Genomic DNA, 21,453 nt, shown 5'->3' with positions numbered 1-21,453 from the left:
TTCATTCAGATGATGTCCAAGAAAAACAAAAAGGAAAATCAGCAGGAAAAGATAGTATTTTAAAAACATTTTGTATAACTTTAACTTGAAATAGAGTACCTCACAACTGTGCTACTGATCAATCTTTAAGTGTGATCAGAATTTATTTGCTGTGGTAGAGGAAAGCTTCAAAACATGAATTTTCAGCATGTGGATTATAGCATTTCTTCTGAAGAAGAACATTGATCTTTAGTAGTTTTCACTTCAGTAGAAGTTGCATTCTTTGCAAAAAGGATAGTCTTACTTAACAGACACACATCCTGTACTGAGTTTCAGATGCTTAGTAAAACAATCCTTCTAAATAAGTGTTCCATACATAGCAACTGGAGAAGTTTGGTGCTTTTGGAAGTCTCCAGAGGGAGACCTGTCTGCCTAATGAAGCCTTTGGGACATCTAGTTATTCCTTTAGCACTTCTTATTGCTAGTTAAGAACCTATTTTTGGAAGACACAGCTAACATCAAAACTATGATGAACTGGCTTCCAACCACTATATATAAAATCCTCTTAAAAATTTTGGTGTTCAAATTAAGATCATGAAAGATTGTTGGAGGTTTTTTTGAGCTTTAGAAGAGCAATTGTAGGATTAGAACATAATGGAAATTATTGAGATGATAGATTTTGTGCTGTACAAAATAACAAAGGTCGGGGTCACACTTGGAAATTCATTAAAAGAGATATTCCAAAAGGCTCTGTAATAGTTACTTTATTACATACTCAGTGTGATTTGTCTTATTCCCATGAACCTTGTTCCAAATAAGCAAGTTTTTAATGAAATACCTGTTTTAAAAGGAGTATTGCAAAGACACGTCTCTTAGTTTTCAAGTGTAGAAAAGCCCAAAGGCTGACCTGCTATTTTTTCCTTTAACAAGGCAGGCCTGGTCAATGATCAAAAATAATCTTTTATTAGACATGTTTTAGCCTAAATGATTACAGGAACGTATTTTTGTCTGAAGCACAAATAACATACCTTTTACTCAGTTGTTTTCCACACTTAACATTTTCTGTAAATTTAACAAGTATATATGCAATCAGTTTTTTCAAATATATACCAAATTACAGATCTAAAAATAAATTTTCATTGAAAAATTCAAAGACATTTTGTTTCCTTTTAAAATAAATGTTGATCAATTAAAAAGTATTGAAAATGTCTAGGAAAAATGGAATCTGTCCTAGAATTACTACAAATACTGTCTCTGATAATTAGGTGTCAAATATTTTTGACAAGTTTTCTGAAGCTAACTTTACAATATCTACTCTCAAAAAACTTTGTAAGACTAGACAAAAACAACAAACACACCTGTTCAAGCGCTAAGCATTTTTTATGATTGCAGTGATTCTTTGATTTGTTCAGCTTTGTTAATTAAAATTTGCATCACTAAACACTCTTACTCATTTGTTGCTACACATGTTTACTTTTTACTAGTATTCAGGTAATTGTTAATTTCTCAATTAACAGTTACCCAGAATTTTGAAATGTCCAGCAGTGACGAAGATGCTAGCAATAGCAGGTGTAAAACAGCAATTATCAGCAATCGTAAAGCAAGCAAGCAAGCTGAGAAGGAGTTATTAAAAATCATATCCCAAGTTTGAAATAAAACAAAATGTAGCGGGCACACTGTGCTATCTTACCATTCTTAAACACAGTGAGACTATATAAATACAGGTGCTTGCTTGTAACTTGTAAGTGCCAGCAGCCTAAGCTGTGAAGTAATTTAGAATTCAATTAACATGAGAAGCTGAACAAAACAAATCCCTTAGCAATGCCAGTACATGAATGCCTAGTTTTCCAAACTAGAACATACAAACAAGAAAATCCAGTTTGTGAAGGAGGAGCGTATTGCAAAAGTTGCATCTTGGTTACTGTATCAATGCCAGTTAAAGAAGATGAATACAGGAGAACAAACACAGTAAATAAATAGATTAATTTAAAAATTAAGTTATTTGGTCTCTTGTATATTATATTCTCTCTCTCTGGAGCTTCCAAAAGAACCCACAGGAAGTAAACACCTAGTTTCAATCTATTTCCCTAGGATTTCAGTGCTTGCTTCAAACAGTCAGCTGATGAAAATCAGCATTTCTTCATTTATACCAAATTAGTTTCAAATGCAGAAAATTAAGTCAATGGAGAGATTTCTCCATTGTTACCAGATGAGGAGTTAGTGGTTGTTGTCTGCTTGCTCTCATGGAGATTACTGTAATGCGACCCATAAGGATTTCATTTGAGATGAAATATTGCGAATGGAGGTGAGAATCCTATTACCACAAAATGACGAAAAGGCAGTGTCTCTACAGCTGCAGCATCTCTACAGCTGCGGCAGCTTTGAACCACTGGAACCTCCTACAGCAGTGTGACTGCCTGACACACAGGAGTATTTCAGAGGTAAGGCAATGCACCCCGGTGATTAAGCCCTTCACAACCAGCGCGGTTGTCTCATTATCATGACCCTGTAACTTGACAACTTAACATAGAGATTCCTGAGTAACTCTTGATAAAGTCTAATTGAGCCAAGCACTGAAAAGCCCAGGAAGGCGGTGGTAGAAGGTGATGGTAGCAGCTGGCAGAGAGACGTCAGGATGGGTGAACAGCTAAGCTTGCTAAAGTGCAGCACGTCACCAGGTTTCTTGGGAGAGGCTTGACTGCTAAAATGCTCAGGATTGTTCTGGAGAATAGCATTTGCTGTGATAATACACCTTTTGTTACTTTAATCTCCCACTTGTAACATGTTCCAAGTGCCTAAAAGAAGCTCAACATCACTTCTTCCAAGCAGTGGAAGAAGCGGCAAATTTGAATCCCACTCAGTATCCTCAGTTGTTCTTTTTCTGGATTTGCTTGCCTGCTGTGCTAGTGAACCTGAAAACGTTAAAGGCAAAGTTAGTCCCTCTGTCTTTCACTTCTTACTTTCAGCATCATCAGGAAGAGGGCAGTTCTTACCTGTTTGTCTGTACAGTGTTTCGGTATATATAAACATATATATATAAACTTACATAAATATATATATAAATGGATTTTATTATTAAAAACTGTTATTGATGTTAATTTTTTATTTGCCAGTAACTGAAGGAGGTGACTATCTTGACCTGTGACTACATTTTTGTCTGCAGAAATTCTCAGGATTATGAGGACGTGCAGAAACATAATTTTCTAGAAATGTACGTAGAGACTTCCTAAGTTCTCTGACAGTCTGATCTATGATGAAAGGAAACTTCACGTCTGTAGTGGCTCTGAGTTAATTTGTTTTTATTCAAAGCAATCATTTTCACTAAAAAGACAATAAGACACCATGGTGTTTGATGATGTGCAGTTCCCCTGCAAACCTGTCGTTGGTGGCATGTCAGCCAATAATGATAAGTAGCAGCAAATTTAAAGAGTAACAGGTCTGAAACAAAACACTACTAGTACTGGGAGTTGAGCTCTGGAGAAGTTTGGATCTAGATCAAAACTTTATGGCTCAGACCCATTTTTAACATTGATTTCTTACTCTATTTCAGCTATTCTATGTTGATGTTGCTCTACAAAGCTAGTGTGAAGGAATGGAAAATCATGATCAGTTGTTGACAATAAATATGATGTATCAGTATTTGTTGTCATCACAATATAATACAGATTATTTGTGTTGGAGGGATATAGAGGTACAGATCTGCCTTAAGCACCATGTCCAAAATGGCTGCTTCTTACAAGAATTAATATATTCATTACTTCTAATAGCTTTTCCAACTCCATTTTGGAAAACATGCATGTTTTTCCAAGAAATCAGGGATAGCCAATAGAGCATGATCTTCTCTTTTAACAGAGATATTAATACAATCAAATGTAAAACCACCGACAGTATTTATAGGTACAATAGAGAGTAATAGGAAATTTATATGAATATTCATGTATTGAGCTCAGAAAATGGGCACCTTGTTATTCATCACTTTAAAACATGTTTATAGAATACAAATACATTGGTGCTTGTTTTTTTTCCTAGTGTTGATGAAAATGAATAGTACTTGGGGACCAAGTCTGCCTATTAAAGTGATGTGATACATTACCATGCTTGTACAGAAATGAGCACAGATGGCGGGTCTATTACTTCTCTAGCAAGAAATTAGTCATTTTTTTTTTTCCTCAGGATTCAAATTCAAGCAACACTTGCTCAAGTCAGCCTACCTCTGTGGGGATCCTTAAAATGTTTTTTCCATTACTTGTACATTAGGAGTAAAAGAAACAGAAAGTGATTAATGCTGTATTAAAACTTTATAATGAATGAAGTCTCTCAAACCAAGAGTCTGAGATTTTATATTTTTCCCTCAACTCAAGGGAAACATATTTTGCATGTAAATGTAAGTCTGCAGGGATGAAGTTTTGTGTACCATGCTCATATTCCCAATAGCCCATTCAGCTCTGACAGATCATTTAGTTCACATTAGAATGTTTGAAGATGTTAGATTTATAGACATTTGTTAATTAAACACAATGATATGTGGAAAATAAAACAACATACAATAAGTTTATAATTTTTGTATGCAAAAGATATCAATTCAAGCAGCAAGAGAGCAAATTAAACAAAAAGAGATTGACTTCCATAATCTTACTTTTCTGATAAGGATCAATAAAGCAATACTTCATAAGGCTCTATCAATGCCTTATACACCTGAAGAAAGAAAAAGTGTTTTCAGCCTGCCTTGTGATTTCTCAGAGCCTGTAATTACAAAAGACTCAAAGTTAAATGATAGTTTTTAATGTCAATTGATCAAAGCTAGATCACCTTGCACTGAAAACAAATTTAATATGGGTTAGAATTTCTAATAACAGGAAAATGCAAACATATGCATTTATTTACCTTAGTATGTTGAGTGTATTCACATTTGGGGGCTCTATATTGAGACCACCATCATTTAGCAATGCAACATCATATGAAAAATGTTGTTCATCATTTATGCTGTGAACTGGTACACAAAGACAGTGTTGTGAAATTTGGATGCCAGGTGCCCACCAAGCCACTCTATCACTCCCCCTCCTCAACTGGACAGGGGGAGAAAAATAGGATAAAAGGCTCATGTGTCAGGATAACAACAGGGAGATCACTCAGCAGTTACCTTCTCGGGCAAAACAGACTCGACTTGGGGAATTAATTTGATTTATTACCAATCAAATCAGAGTAGGATAATGAGAAATAAACCCAAATCTTAAAAAACCTTCCCCCCACCCCTCCCTTCTTCCCAGGCTCAACTTCACTCCTGGCTTTCCCTACCTCCTCCCCCTGAGTGGCACAGAGGGATGGGGAATGGGGGTTGTGGTCAGTTCATTACGCATGGTCTCTGCCACTCCTTCCTCCTCACACTCTTTCCCTGCTCCAGCGTGGGGTACCTCCCACAGGAGACAGCCCTCCACAAACTTCTCCGACATGAGTCCTTCCCATGGGCTGCAGTTCTTCACAGACTGCTCCAGCGTGGGTCCCCCACGGGGTCACAAGTCCTGCCAGCAAACCTGCTCCAGCGTGGGCTCCTCTCTCCACAGATCCGCAGGTCCTGCCAGGAGCCTGCTCCAGCGCGGGCTTCCCACGGGGTCACAGCCTCCTTCGGGCATCCCCCTGCTGCGGCGTGGGGTCCTCCCCGGGCTGCAGGTGGAGATCTGCTCCCCCGTGGACCTCCCTGGGCTGCAGGGGGACAGCCTGCCTCACCATGGTCTTCCCCATGGGCTGCAGGGGAATCTCTGCTCCGGCGCCTGGAGCACCTGCCCCTCCTTCTTCACTGGCCTTGGGGTCTGCAGGGCTGTTTCTCTCACATGTTCTCTCTCCTCTCTCCGGCTGCAGTTTCTGTGCCGCAGCAACTTTTTTTCCCCTTCTTAAATCTGTTTTCCCGGAGGTACTACCACTGTCACTGATGGGCTCGGCCTTGGCCAGCAGCAGGTCCGTCTTACAGCTGGCTGGCATTGGCTCTGTTCGACATGGGGGAAGCTTCTAGAAGCTTCTCACATAAGGCACCCCTGTAGCCCCTCCACTACCAAAACCTTGTCATGCAAATCCAATACGTTTGGGGAAAACCATTCTTCCAAATGGGATTGCACTCTTTTTGTTCCATCCAAATGAATCTTAATTTTTGTCATTTAACTCTTTATTTTCCATATGAATGTGGTAAACATCTAGAAGACCTAAGAATAAACCAGAAGCCTTTGAAATGAGTAGTGATTATACCAGTCCTGGACCCAAAGTTTTTTCTATGAATGTAATCTTCTGTGTTATTTGGGGTCTGCTGGGGCCAGTAACAGACAAAAATGTTAGGAGGATGGGCTGAAATGTGTCAGTTGTCACAGAACAGGTTTTGAACTGGTTTGGGGACAGCAGTGCATTTTTGAAGATTTTAGGTAGAGAAGTGCTCTGTTCTGGTTGGGAATGTTGTTGTGGAGGGTGAGGAGGCCCGCAGGCAGCGGTAGGCAGGGGGAATCAGAAATTCACTTCTTCTGTCAGACCTGGAAAGGATCATGCCGGCTGCGGGTGAGAGAAAGGTCGGGAATGAGAAAGAAGGTAGACAGAAAGGTGCTAAACAGCTCAGAGCAAGTAAGGACAAGTAATATGGAGGTTGTTACTACCAATACCTAATGATCTAATAGTCGTTCAGTGCTAACAGACTTAAAGTTGTGGTGTTATCAAGCACTAGTGGGCTGCTTGTCATTGCTTCGATGCACGTCACCTCTGCTTCAGCTTCTTATCCTTCCCCACTCTCAACTGGAAAAAGCAAACCCCACCTCCGAGCAGTCAGCAAGGATGCAGTTTGGGTAACTAATGCGAGTAGGTTCTTTGACAGGTAAGTGACTGAGTGGATTTCCTTCCTGAAAGGAAGAAAAAGTAGCCTGGTAGTGACAGTAAAAGAAGAAAATGCTTACCAAACTTTCATTTTCTTTACAAAGCTGCGAGGGCAGGCAGAAGAATGGACAGGGGTATTCCCAGACTAGAGCATGCCCACTCACACTGTACATCTGTTTTCTGTGCAGCAATGTTTTTCTCACCAAAGTGAGCAAAAGAGGTGAAGGTTAAGTGATATTTGCTATAGGCAGTATTACTGGGTAAGAATATCTGGACTTTGTATAAGAATTGCCTTAATCATGAGAACTGAGAGAACATTCAAAGGGATTATGGACAAGCTTCTGGGATAACTTGAAGCTTCCAACCCAAAATGGCAAAGAGCTGTTGGGCCACACAGGGTTGACAATTTTGAAAATGTGTAAATCAGAAAAAAGGGTATATTTTTCACGTGAGAAAGGAGAATCAATCATTGCCTAGAAAGAAATTTTAATATTAGATAATAGACCTCCTCTACATGGGGAGGGTATGTATTTTACCTTTGAGAGAATATGAAAAGAATGTGGATGCCACATCCCTGGCAGTGTTCAAGGCCAGGTTGGATGGGGCTTTGAGCAACATGGTCTAGTGGAAGGTGTCCCTGCCCGTGGCAGGGGGCTTGGACTAGATGATCTCTAAAGGTCCCTTCCAACCCAAACCATTCTGTGATTCTATAACAGAACGACTAGAAGTGGGAGTGAGACAACCAAATTAATTGCTAACACTTTTTACTGGTAAGTAAATCCAATTATTCCTTATGAACCACAGCTGAAGAGGAATTTAGAGGATGACAGCTCTAAAGAGGTTGGGGAACACAACTGAAACTCCTAATATCTGGTCCACTGACAAGACAGTATTACTTTCCCAGCTACTTTCCCTCACGTGAAAGAAAGGATTTAGTACTACGGTAAATACCAGCTGTGCAAGGGCGTGGATTTCGTTGTGGAAATAGCTGAAAAAGAAATGATGGTCAGCTTTGAACGAGTCATTGCCAGATGATTCCCAGATGAGCTAAATTAATAAAATTGTAGCCTAGGCAAGTCTCAACTTGTGTATGGTTTATTTCTTCCTGCATGGTTAGACAACGGAGTATCATCGATTGAATTAAAAAAAGAGAAAGAGTAATCTTTTTCACATAGTTATGTAGTTCACTGGCAAATGTGTAATAGTTGGGCTTGCAGCATTTGGAAAAAGGTGTTAATTGAAGACTTCTGAGTGACAGAAAGTGAGAACATAGGTTTCACATGCTGTGAAACAGAAAATGAGAGCAGTGTGTAGAAAGGATAGCAATAACCTTTAAGATTTTTTTTTTTAATAGAGTTACAGTATGAAGAGAAATTGCTGTGTTGCATTAAACCAGTGTGTTAAGTTAAACCAGTTGTCCATCTGGTGAGTGCAGTGTTGTTCAGCTGGAAAGGGAAAGGAAGGAATGAATTCTATATTGAATTATCTATTTTGATTTAGACAAATGACTGTGAAAGAAGGATTTTTGAGGAAAGCCTTGGAGAATGTTTCTAGGTTTGGGGGTTTTTTTATCCTTAGAAGCTACCAGAAGATTTGTTGACCCTCCTCAAATTGCTATGTTAAACATTCCCTCAAGTCTAGCAGGCAGGCTGCAGATTTTGTACACACCCCTGTAAAAAGCTTTACTCCATAACTACAAGCTAGCAAATTGCCCCATCACTACAAAACAGCACAAAAAGCTGTCTGCTATAAACCAAAATACCACTTTGTGAAGAATATGAGCCATTCATATATTCAATGTATTCAACAGTGCTATGAAGATTTTTTTTAAACTCATTTCAACTACCATGTTCCAGTGAACTACATTAAGTACATTAAGCCTTGCTGTCCTGATTGTGCAGCATTAACATCCATTCCAAGTAATAGTATGGCTAGTGAATCAGCAAAGGGTTCCATAATGGCTTTTAGTAATGAGCTTATTATTTTTAGTATTTACCTTTAGCTGATACAGTGTGTCCTGAATATTGGATACAGCTGACTATTTTCTCAAATGAAGAATGAATAAAGCTGAAATCTTTAACTTGTGACTAATCCTAGGTGATCATTGCTGTGATATCTTGATGCATAATTGAATTTAAATTTGATATTATATCTGCTTCCAGTGGACTTGATTGCTTGCAGGAGAAGTAGAGAGTACACTTGGCCTAAATAGCACATGCAGAGCTGTATGTAGAAGGTCTAGAATTTTAGTATTTACTGTGTGAAACCGAATGCTTTAAAGGACTTAAGTGATGAAAGACTGCTGGATCCTTAAAAGTTTGGGACCTTAGAAGTCTGGGAAAATTTTGCTGAGCCTTAGAATTAGTTCACTTTTGAAGTATTTTGCAGAACATGTAGTCCAAAAAGTGTTGTCTTGTAATGCCTGAAGGAGCTACTAATTTTTGTCACACACATAGAAGGCAAATTGCGCTCTCTGGGGCCTATGGAAAACAGAGTAATTTTATATGACAGGGTTAATTCATACCTATGAGCATGGCCAATGTAATTTTAGGAATGGCATCTGCGTCTTTGTATGCTTCCTTAGGAATATCCTCAGTCTCACTTGAGGTGATATTTAAGCAAAGGTCAAAACCAAAATATTGTTGTTATGTGGCAACCTTGTTTTAATGAACAGCGTTCATTGTTTAGCATACATGGAAGGTTTTCTGCAGAGCTAAGAGGACCTGCAATGTTTTTAATAAAACAGATTATGCAAAATTTGAATATGCTCTGTTGTCTATGCTCATATGCAGATCTAATAGGCAGGAATTAGGCATTTCTTTACTCCATTCCTGATAGGGTTCTTTCCTTTCTTTTTCTTACAGCATAACAGCTGGCAAAATATTTTCGAGACAGAGATATATAGAGCTATCCTCTTGTACGGTATGCAGATGAAACCTAACATATGGAGGGTATTTGCACAATATACAGTATCTGTGATGAGAAGGTAGATATTCAGTTTTTCTTGCACAATTTGAGTATTACATATAACATGGGAAGAAGAATGAAGAATTACATCTTAATAAGCCACAGAATTCTGCTAGGTGTTTAATTTTAGTCTCTGTATTTTGAGTTTTGATATATTAGAAACAATGTTCTACTTACTACAGCAGTTCTTTCTTGAACAACCATATATCTGGTTTCTATTGGTTCTTTTTTACATATCTATCTATTAAGTAAATTTTTTACCTACTCTGTACTTATATCAGTTACATAATGCTAAATAATTTATGCACAACTTGGCTGTTGTCCTGCAATATTCTGTCTGCATGTGCATCCACAAAAATACTAAGAAACTTCAGGTGTAGTTCTGAACATAGTGTGTGTAGAATCTGAAATTTGTTTTTTAAAAACTTGAAATGTCATACATTTAGGCAATCACCATGTAGTTTGTATTTAGCAAAACCAAATTGGAGGACATTCTTTGCATACACAAAAAACCCCATGCATAGAGCTGAATGTTTCTTGTTTCAAACTGTAGATAACTCTTTTTCTTTTTAAAGTTTGTAGTAAAATTAAAGCTGTAATAAATAATACAACTTTGTGGAATGTAGTAATTACATTATGCTGTATTTTTTTTCTGTGAAAAATATGTGCACAAAATTAATGCATCTCATTAAAGTGGAATGTTGGTGCCATGAGAGTTAATACGAACGAGAAGATGACTCTCTGAGAGTAGAATAACTTACTAAAGTGTGTGTGTTTGTGTATTAAACTAGCTATACTCATCATGTGGTTGGCAGTGGAATCAAAGCTCAGTCTGCAAATCCAGAAGTAAAAGTGAAGGGAGCAGATCCTGTAATAAGTCAAATTATTGACAAGCTGAAACATGTTATTCAGGTAAGCTGCTTTTACCTATAGATACAGTATAGTACTAAAGACTACTCTAGTAGTGAAAGTATTAATTTACTGTACATTAAAAGTTAGTTGTTCATTCAAGTTACTGCTCAGTGCACGTCAAGAGCAAAACACTACTTGGTCTCTGTCTCACTTCAGTTATTAAAAATGATTTAATTAAAAGGTTTGCATATGGTAGATAAGTGTAGGAGGTCTGACTCTGGCAGCTGGGCCATCTGTACCTGTGAGTACCACAGCTCAGCATTGCAGTAAGCGTACAGAAACACAAACAGTATAATTTAGGGATATAAACTGGGAGCATATGTTTAAAACACAATAAAACATAATTTCCCTCTACTAAATCTAGGTTCTTTCTTAACTAGTCTTGCTGCAGGGTTTTTTGTTTAGATGCCAGATAGAAAAACTAGGAAGTTGGAACAAGAATAGCATGCTTGCTGAAGGAGTTGGTGTTCATTACCTGATGTACATATCTGTCAGTCGCTAAATTTAAGGCTATGCACAGATAGCCAGAACTACAGGACAAAAACCTGATTCTACTGAAACCAACCGTTATTTTGCTGACAACAAAATGTTTGTTTAAACATATAAGTTTCCACTGATCTGAAGACTCAGTGGTAAGAAATGTTCTATTGGCATTTCTTGTCAGTGACCCATCTAACCCAGTATCCTGTCATCTGTAAAAGGAGAGGCTACTTAGGGAGGGCATGCAAGCTTGGCACCTTTATGATCTCCACTCCACTTCTCTACCTTGTTCCCCAAACATGAGAATTAGAGATATTAGACAGCTCTTCCTTGCCTAGTACATTTAGTTCCATCTAAGGACTTGCTTTTATTTTGTTTCTCCATCTTCTTGGCAGCTTTTAAATACAGTTTCCCAAACGGTTTCTGGAGTTGAAATATTACTGATAGCTTAATGATAAACTCTCTTGGTTCTTATTTCTCTATTTGTGAAAAATAACTCTTCTCTGACAACAAAGGAAAGAGTGGTGAAATAGAAAAAAAACCCCAAAATTTCTTTTCTGTAAGTAGGGTTGTTTTCTGGGAGAAGTGGCATCCAGATATAAACTCAAAGGCAATCATTATTCCTTCCTCCTTAAAAGAAGTATCTTTCATAGCCTTCCAGTTTCATCATGCTTTTGTCTCTATTAAAATGGTGATTACAATGGTGAGAAAATGAATACAATTTTCCTTCCAAAGAGATGCTATGACTTAATTAAGAACTACAAATTACTGTGCAAAGAAAAACATTGCAAATTTTACTGGGTTAGTCTCAAGGTCTTTCATCTATCAGGAATGCCCTCCTTCTTTGATATTAAATCTGCACTGTATAGTTTATTGTGTTGTTTTCCTCTAGAGACTAGGAATTGTGTCGTTTCCTCCTCAAGTGAGGATCTAAAAGAGTGGAATAGAACAATTCCATTATAAGGTATTTCATTTTGAGAGCTTATTTGCCCTTGTCCCAAAAGACTAGAGTGGGTCTTGGGGAGAAGGACATATAATTTACATACTGCAAGTCTTACTAGCCTCCAAATATGTTATCTTTCTATGGGATAGTTTCCTTTCTTGCAGCTCTGAGTATGGAAATAGGGTCGGGGATAAAGAGAACATCAAATTCCTTAGAGACCCAACATATAACTGCTTTTCCTCAGATAAAAGGGCTGAAGAAACTGCAGAAAAAGCTTTCTTCTCTACCATTTACTGCTTGGGAAAGGAGGATGGGGAGCGTAAATTAGAGATACACATACAAAAGATCACCTTTTCATCCTTTGTGATATCAAAAGGATGAATCACGTATTAAGCTTATGACAGACAGATTAAATAAGGGGAGCTTAATGGATTGTGGTGTTGCCTCGGAGATAGACGGAGTCAAACTGAAGTCTAGCACTCTATTCAAGCAGTATTACTGCACTGTAAAAGTTTAAATAGCCAATTTAGTAGAAAAGAAATTGTATTTGTCCTGTTTTACAGATTTCAGGAATGATTAGTTCTGAAAAAGTTTATATACTTTAATGTAGCTTTAAGGTGACACAGATTGGCAGGGTGATATATAACTTGCTATTTATGGAGGCAACAAGTACATTTTTGTTATTTAGTTGTGCTTTGTATGTAGCCATTTGCTCTCTGTATTAGGAGGAAGGAAATGAGTGGTAATTCAGGTTTATATGACTTTTCACATCAGCTTTTAAACATTTCAAGATGCAGGATATCAAAGTAACATTTCTCTCTGTCTCCTGATGTCATGATATGGTATGGTCCTTCCTTCTCAACACACAGAGCTCTGACTGTGATCAGTGGTAAGTATAGCCTGATTTTCTTTTGCTTGTACAGCCTGTCATGGTTCCACAGCCTTCAGGACTGAACAGTCTCTACCACTTTGTAAATATCAGTATGTGGCAAAGAATCAGAACTTTGTTTCTGGTACTTTTCACAGTAAAAATGGTGACGTGCACTGACATGTAATTTAATCAGTGATAACCTGTGGCATTTGTTTGCAGCAGGGGTAGAATTCAGTTCTTTAATCGGACACCTGCATTTAGATGTTTAAGCTTCCCTTATATGTAGATCTAGTCCATGGACCTTAGAGAGCTGTTCATGTGGCCATATGTAAATGTGTGCTTCAGGATAAGAACAGTAGTTCTTTAGTCTTGCACAATATAAAAGGAGTTTGGATACATTGCCCACATACTGGCATCTACACTGTAGACACTGCAGTTAGGTGTCTGGTCTGAAGGATTTAATCCTTGTGTCATGTTTCTGAGCCCTTTTCAAGAGGTTGTCAGTTTGAACACACGAACTAGAAATGTATCATTTTCTAAAGAGAAATATTTAGCATATACAAATATTTTTATATACATATACATACATTTGGGGAGCTTTTAATAAAAATCTCATTTTATGATTATATATATTATTTTCTAATAGTTAAAAAAAAGATGATTAAACTACAGAAGGACTAATTTGAAGAGGATAGCCAGTTTTGCATTTAGAATACATCACTTAAATCAGATTGAAAAATATACCCTGATTGCATTTTGTCCTTCCAGACCAGAAAAAGTAATACTCTCTAGTAAATCCAGGGTAGAAAAACTGTGTTAGAAAGCTTCAGTGTTTTCTGAAACCTTCTTTCTTCTTTGTCATCAAAGCAGATGACCCCTTTTCTCATCGATTACACTAACTTTCCCTTCTTACTTTCAAGAATCCCAGCACGAGGGCAAGAAGGAAGTGAATATTCCAAGATGTAAAGGGAGAGCCCATTTAAGGGAGGGTCCAGTGAGCTCTCAGAAAATCAGACTGTACATATTTATTGTACAAATGACAAATACTATCAAATAGCAAAAGAAGAACAGCTATCTTAAAGATCCCTTCCTGCTCATCTTTAACGTGTACGTAAGAAAACAGATCAAAGACCATTCTGCCCTGCATGCAGAAGAGAACAGATGTCTCCTAGTATCTCCTCTTTTCTTGCAAGGTAGATATACAAGTACATAAAAATCCCAAGCAAAGAATCGGCTTTAAAATATGTAAACATACAATGTTTAAACATACTCTGTTTTCTAGGTTCTATTCTATTCAAAACTTTAAACCACTGATATCAAACTTGTTGCAAAAGTGACAGTATCTCTTCCTGGCAGGCTGTGGTTTCTGGACACTTCTCCTTTGTGAATGGCTCACAGTAATCCTCCTTCTCTTTCTGTAAATAGTGGATTTACCAAAAATCAATAGAACTTTTTGATTCCATTGGACCCTGACTGCTATAATCTGTGCTCTGGACTCCACAGGTTTGTATTCACAGCAACAAAGAGCAATTAGAGGAACTAACATGAACTCTGCTGAACGAGTCAGTGCTAAAAATGGCTTGACAGAGTCACCTTCTTTTATAAAATCCTTACTTGTACATACTGGTGTTTTGGAGAGCTTTAAATGATGGGCTCTTCATTCATTTATCTTCACAGTAGGCAAATAATGGGTTCAGTGCATAGTCTCTTATGTACTGCAGTCTGCAACTATCACTCTAATAGGCAATCATGATAAGCAAAGTCAGTTGCATATGGCAGCAATAATAATTGTAATTATTTTTCTTTCTTCCCCTATAATTTAAAAACACGATTAATTTATCTTTCCTGCAAGTGCAAATACTGAGATTATGAAGTAAGTGTGATAGTTTGGTGCTGTGATTACAGGCAATTGGACCTTGGTCATTTCAATGTATTTCTTCTTTCAGAAGACAATCTCAAAAAGATACTGCTTTTGAAAATAATAGACATTACTTGGAGCTCGTATTTACAGGTGAAATAAAGACCTCCTAATTTTAGGAAATCCTGCCACAGTAGAAAATACCCCATGTCTGTCTGTCTGAGTTAGGCAGACCAAATCTCCCTCTGGAGATCTCCAGAGGCACCTGCCACTCTATTGACTATACTGGAAATTAAAATGCTTCTATTAGGGTAAAAGATTTCCTATTTCGAAGTGCAGCAAAAGATGTGCCTCAACTTATTTGGAAGGGATCCCATCTTATACTGCTATACTACTGGACTGCTAGCTGATATACATGGAACGATATTTGCTTTCTCTGCAAAGGGCTGATAACTGTCACTAATGGAAGTGAGGCCTACATCCTTTAAGTGAACAGAGGCCACTACTACTTCATAAGACATTAAATGTAGGTGGCAATCTAATTTTTCCTTTACTACTGGTCATTATTATAGTGTGGTAAGCACTGTGTTTCACTGTGCCTTCATTTACCCATTTACCTAGCTCAAAAAGGTTACAAAAATAGTGGGGTGAGGTTTTGTTTTGACACTGATTTGTCATACTAACAACTAAACTTTACAGCTGTGTTTTTTAAAGCTTTTATCAATGTACCACAACACAGGCAAAGTAATAAATGTTTTTATAAGAGCTGTTCAAGTACATACTGGGAATGGTGATGGAATGCATTACCTGAGTCCTCATCTGCACATACAAAGAACCATGTTTTTAAATTATTCGTATGCAAGATGTGGCACTTGCAGTTGTGTTTCCCTTTGATCACTCATATCAAGTTTGTGCCCTGGTAATCTAATAGGTAAAATCCCTCTGCCTCTTCAGAGTAGTTCAAACTGCTGTATAAATTTAACAAATTATACATTCTGATGACTCTGTTGATGACTGAAATGCAGTTATTTTTCATAGAATGAGTGAATTCGCAAGAGTACAACATTTAACAGTCTCATATGTGTTGGGCCTTAATTTGATACACTCTTCAGTAACACACTGGTGGAGACTCACTTTCAAAATGTTTTTCTTTCCTTTCTCTTCTTAAATGTTTTTTTTGTTGATATATTGTATCCTGCACTTTGCACCATTCAATAACAGGTCTCCCATAGAGGTAATTGGGAAGTAAAATTTCAGTGCACTTTGTGCAACAGCCATTCAACATTCACTGGTGTTAGAATTGGTTTCAGCTGTGTTTGGTCCTAAACTGCCTATTTATTATTTTTGTTGCAGTAGGAAAGACTGCCTCACAATTTTTGTTTTGTTTTTCATATTACAAATGCATATCTAAATGTTAATTTGGCTTTAGATTTCATTTTTACTGCCTTTTTCACTTTTTAGTTTCTTCCCAAGTTAGAACAATCCTGCAGGTACAGAATAGCTCAGTATCTTGATTATGTTAATTTTTTCCCCAGTGATTTGTTGGCTCTCCCTTTCATATTTGATGTGTTGGCTCCTTCTTTTGTTTTATTTCTGGAATTAATACAATGTTCCTGTCTTTTTGAAATCAATCTCTTGGACAAATTCCATCTTTGGCAAGGCATGATAGCAGAGTATTAGAGTGACGTGTCATATTAGGATATTCCTACTTGACAGAGAAGCCTATTTCATATTTGTTGTGTGAGCAGTTCCTGTCTTTTGGCACATCTACAGAGAGCTGGCTTACACACTGTATTGTCTTCAGCTCCCTCTGACTGCTATCTGGTGCCGAAGATATGTTAAATACTTGAGTATTACCATTGCATGTAAGATATCGGCATAATTTCTGTAAAGATATTAAACAGCTAGAAATCAGATGGGAAATTATTTTCTGAGTTTCACACTCCTTTTAAAATACACTTCAACTTCTAACCTCAAAAATACACATTAGAGTGCAGGATTGCTGATGCTTTTGTATCTCATGAGAGTGAAAAGGGTTTCTTCGCAGTTCTGTGATGATAGTGAAGGTATATGCCCTTTTCGTTGCTCACAAAGGTGGTCTTTCTGTATTTATAAGTCAAACCACTAAAAGTTATATGAACATTCTGAGATGATCATATGTCCTGGAAAATTATGTGTAAACTCAAACCTACATATGGTTTACAGGTGGAAGGCAGAGCAGGAAAAAGTGATAAGGAGAGCATGAAGTTGAGCCCGTGCGTCTCCAAGTGTTGTGATGCTGAGGGTGTAAATTTAGAACAGGTCACCAGCCACATGGTCCTTTTTGTCAGTAATTTAAATGAAAACTCAATAATCTTTTTCCTGGTTTGTTTTGTTTTTTTTCACTAACTAGCTTACCAAAGTTATTAAAAGCTAATCAGAGTCCCATTCATTTAGCTCAAATGATCCTCATTTTTGTGTAGTATCTTGTTAGATAGGATTTGTGCTTAAATGAAGAGTTTTTGATTTTTCTTAATGTGAATAACAAAAGGAAAGGAGTGTACATTGTACGAAGCTTTCTGGAACTAAGTTTAAGGTTCAAATTTGTGTAAAATACTAAATGATGAGCTAATTAAAAAAAAATTAAAATCCCTAACATTTGTATTTTTGCAATTTTTTTTTTATTCCTTTGCTTATAAAGCACTGCACAGTACACAGTGAGAAAACATACTCATTGATGCAAAAGAGAGATACCATCAATTCTTACCCATTTAGTGCAGACAACAGTGGCACAGAAAACAAGACAGCCTTTTCTAGCTACTTAGGTGGATAGTGACACTAACCAAAGTATTCATTATGGTGCAGATGCTCTCTACAAAAGCCTATTTTGCACCTAAATTGCTTGCTGCTATAGCTGGTAAAAACTGCTTGTGTTAGGGTTTCTTAGCAAAACAGGAACATTGTTCTATCTTCTCATTTTTAAGTACAATATTAAGTGAAGGAGAGGTTTGAGATTTTGCAAGAGTTATAGTTATGACAAACAATATGATCTGAGGCACAGATTTTGTGATGCTTACTTTAGAAAATCTGATCTACTTTACTATTTTCAAAACTGTGGAAAGAAAATTATTTTTTCCTATTTATAATTTATGCTCCTTGACTCTCTTAAAAATGGATTTTTATTTTATTTTTTAATACTTTATTTCAAACTTCCCACAACTTTGGCATTAGATCTCAAAGAAAACAAGTGGTTTTGTCCCCCAACCCCATGGATGTAGCAGCAGTTCTGAAAGTGAAAAGGAGCTTCTGATGCCCTTAATTCCCAATCCCAACTTAAAAAAGGAAGGAAATACATATATTAATATATAATAGGACAGACTAGAGAGTTCAAGAGGGCTTCAGGGCCCTGATGCAGTAGTCACAATGGTGTTTACTTAACCTCTCATTAACTTTGGTGGGCTCCGCAGAAGCACAGGGGTCAGTCTGTGAAGGCTGGACATTTTTGCTTTCTTCTATAATTTCATCAGAGAATAGAAAACCCCTTCTTTTTGTAGTGAGGTAGTACCCCATTAGTTGCATAGACGGATGCAACATATTGCATAATGTGTGACAGTGGATACGTTGCCAGATTTTTAACTAGTTTGGAAGGATCTCTCATCTGAAATGGGCTTGGGATTTGGGGGGGGGGCATGTGTGCTTTTTCAGTGTTACAAAAAAAGGCAAAAGCTCCTTAAATTTATTGTCTATTTCAGTTGTATTAAAGGGAGAGGAAGCTGTCAATGCCTAATTTCATCTTTTAATTGGATAACTTATTTAACCTCTGTGATGTCTTGTGAGGAGGGAGAAGAAAACTGGTATAGGAAATGCACTTAATTTTGAGTGAATTCCAGTTTAACAACTGGCTTGTCTCTGAAATACTTTCAGTAGAGATTGTTTTAGGGAGCGGTATTGCGGATTACTTTTGCTGTTGGCCTTTCCATTTAGAGAATTAATTCTTGTGCAATGGCAACCATGCCACTTAGCATATAATCAACTAGAAATGAGTTTAGGAATTCAGCTTGCAAGTGTCCTGCCTAATGGGATCTGGATTTGTGTAAAGTCTTTCTTCTTATGATTGAAGAACCATACACTCTTTTTATCATGTGGAACAATAATTGGACTTTGTAGAGATGCATACAAGCCTCAGCTACTTGCAGTACAAACAACATTATTCATTCTGTCTTTTGTATTCACAGGTCAGGTTGACAATGAACCAAAATGCAAGTGATGTGTCTATAATAGACAATAAAACAGGAAGGACATATCCTACTAATAGATTTATTTTTTTAAATGATATTAGTATTCACTGGTATTTATCACATTAGAAATGAGAAGACTATTACTAATCTGATTAGACTTTAATACAGTACAGTGAATCTTACTTAAACTATTAAGTTTAGGAGCTGCCCTAGCTCATTTAGCTACAATCTGCTAACTACACTGGAATACACACATGTCCAGTATTGTGAAAGGTGAGTATCTGTTTTAGTATGAGATTGTAGTCATACTGGCTTGTGCTGTTCTTGTACAGCAGTAGAACTGCTATTTAGTTAGTTTCTCTACAAAACGTATTTTCAGTGGGTTGTAGTTAGCTATAAAATATTTTTATCCTAAATGTCTTCTGAAATATTAAGCTAGTTTGTTTTCCAAATATTTTATATGCAGCTTTGAATAAGCTTGATTACTATTAAAAAGGTTGGCTTAATCATATGAAGAGAGTTGTATAAGAATTCATCAGTCTTTACATTTGATGTGTTTTTCCAGATTTCACTGTAAATTACCTTCACAGAAGTGATTGTGGAGGAAGCTGCATTAATTGAAGCTGTTATTTGCATCCAAGCAAATACCGTTTGTGGGGGTTGACCTTGGCTGGCTGCCAGATGCCCACCAAGCTGCTCTCTCACTCCACCTCCTCAACAGGACAGGAGGAGAAAATAAGATGAAAAAGCTCATCGGCTGAGATAAAGACAGGGAGATGGCTTACCAATTACTGTCAAGGGCAAAACCGACTCAAATTGGGGAAAATTAATCTAATTTCTTGCCAATTAAAAGTAGAGTAGGATGGTGACAAACAAAGAAAAAACTAGAAACATTTTTCCCCTCAGGTCCTCACCCCACACCCCTTCTTCCCAGGCTCAACTTCACTCCTACATTCCCAACTCTTCTACCTCCTCACCCTGAGTGGTGCAAGGGGGGTGAGGGATGGAGGTTGTGGTCAGTCCATAATACTTCATCTCTGCCGCTCCTTCCTCCTCACACTTTTCCCTGCTCCAGCATGGGTCTTTCCCATTGGCTGCAGTCTTCCAGAAACAGACTGCTTCTGTGTGGGCTCCTCTCCACCGGCCACAGTCCCTGCCAGGAGCCTGCCCTGGTGTGGGCTTTCCACAGGATGCAGCTTCCTTCAGGGATGTGAGAGACTGGACGGAGTTAATGCCTCAAACACTTGTCATGATGCACAGAGACCGGGGCCTGGCTTTTGTGGTTGAGGGAAGGAATGCAACTGGCTTGCAAGGGCAACACCACATGTGAGGGACTGAAAGAGTTAATGTCTCCAACGTTGGTGGGGGGCAAGTTCTGCATAACGAACCTGCATCACAATGATGAATGGCAGGTGAAGAAGCCAATCAGCAACAGGGTGTGGAGGTGCTGGAGGTGGCGCAGTTCCCTGTTCTGACATGCTGAGCGGGGCAGCTCGCCGTGTGTGGGCAAAGACCAAACAAGGGTCATGTCTGCAGGGAAGGGAAAGTTATTCCCCAAATAACCCCCAAGCCCACTGACCCATTTCCCAAAGGTTCTGAAAGCTCAAACTGTGCATGACACGTAATTAGCCTAATGAGTTCGAGCGCCTGCCCGAAGGAGGGGCCAGGAGAGGATAAATTACACGAACTGAAGCCCCGCGTGTATGTGCCCTCCAGGATGGGACACCTCGGCTGAGGGGAGCAGCGCTGGAGCCAGGGCCGGTGAGAGCGTTCTCGTTGCTTTTCCTCCTTCTCTCTCCTCTCCCGTAACCCCCACCTCATCCCTTTCGACACAAACCGCTGACCGGGTCTGGGACACGGAGCGGATCCAGCCGCCGCCGGGCTCCTCTCCGAGAGGGAGTCTGGAAAGCGAGGGGGTCCGCTCTGAACCTCCCGACCCGACGGGAGGGCTCGCCTCGTTCTCCTCCCTGAACTGATGTATATGTGGTTACCGCGGGTTACACGGGCTACTGCGGTGGTTTCGCGCCAGTTCGTGCTGTGAGAAGCCCCGCCACCTGCTGTTACACCTCCCGCGTTCAGGCTGCCTCTGCCATGAATAAAACCGCCAACTGATCGTTGATGTTGCTTCACCTTAATTCGGCCCGAGGGAATTCCGAACTGACCACAACTCCCTGGTCTGTCCAGCACGGGTTGTGACAAGGGCACACTCCCCTGCTCCAGCGTGGGGTCCTCGACAGGCTGCAGCGCGTATATCTGCTCCGCTGTGGTCCTCCCTGGGCTGCAGGAGGACAACCTGTGTCACCATGGTCTTCCCCGGGGGCTGCAGGGGAATTTCTGCTCTGGTGCATGGACACACCTTCCCTGCCACTCTGCTCCTTCT

General features: G+C 38.6%; 1 protein-coding gene across 1 annotated transcript in view; it reads left to right on the top strand.

The window, feature by feature from the left end:
• GPC5 (glypican 5) overlaps nucleotides 1-21,453 on the top strand; it is a 732,586-nt gene that overhangs the window by 227,077 nt on the left and 484,056 nt on the right. The window contains 1 exon segment of the mRNA XM_052785786.1: nucleotides 10,584-10,704. Within this exon segment, the coding sequence (XP_052641746.1) occupies nucleotides 10,584-10,704 (121 nt within the window).

This window comes from Harpia harpyja, chromosome 4, assembly GCF_026419915.1.
Source record: "Harpia harpyja isolate bHarHar1 chromosome 4, bHarHar1 primary haplotype, whole genome shotgun sequence".
NCBI classification, from domain to species: Eukaryota; Metazoa; Chordata; class Aves; order Accipitriformes; family Accipitridae; genus Harpia; species Harpia harpyja.
The sequence above is the reverse complement of the archived record's forward strand: the minus strand, read 5'-3'. Positions and strand labels throughout refer to the sequence as shown.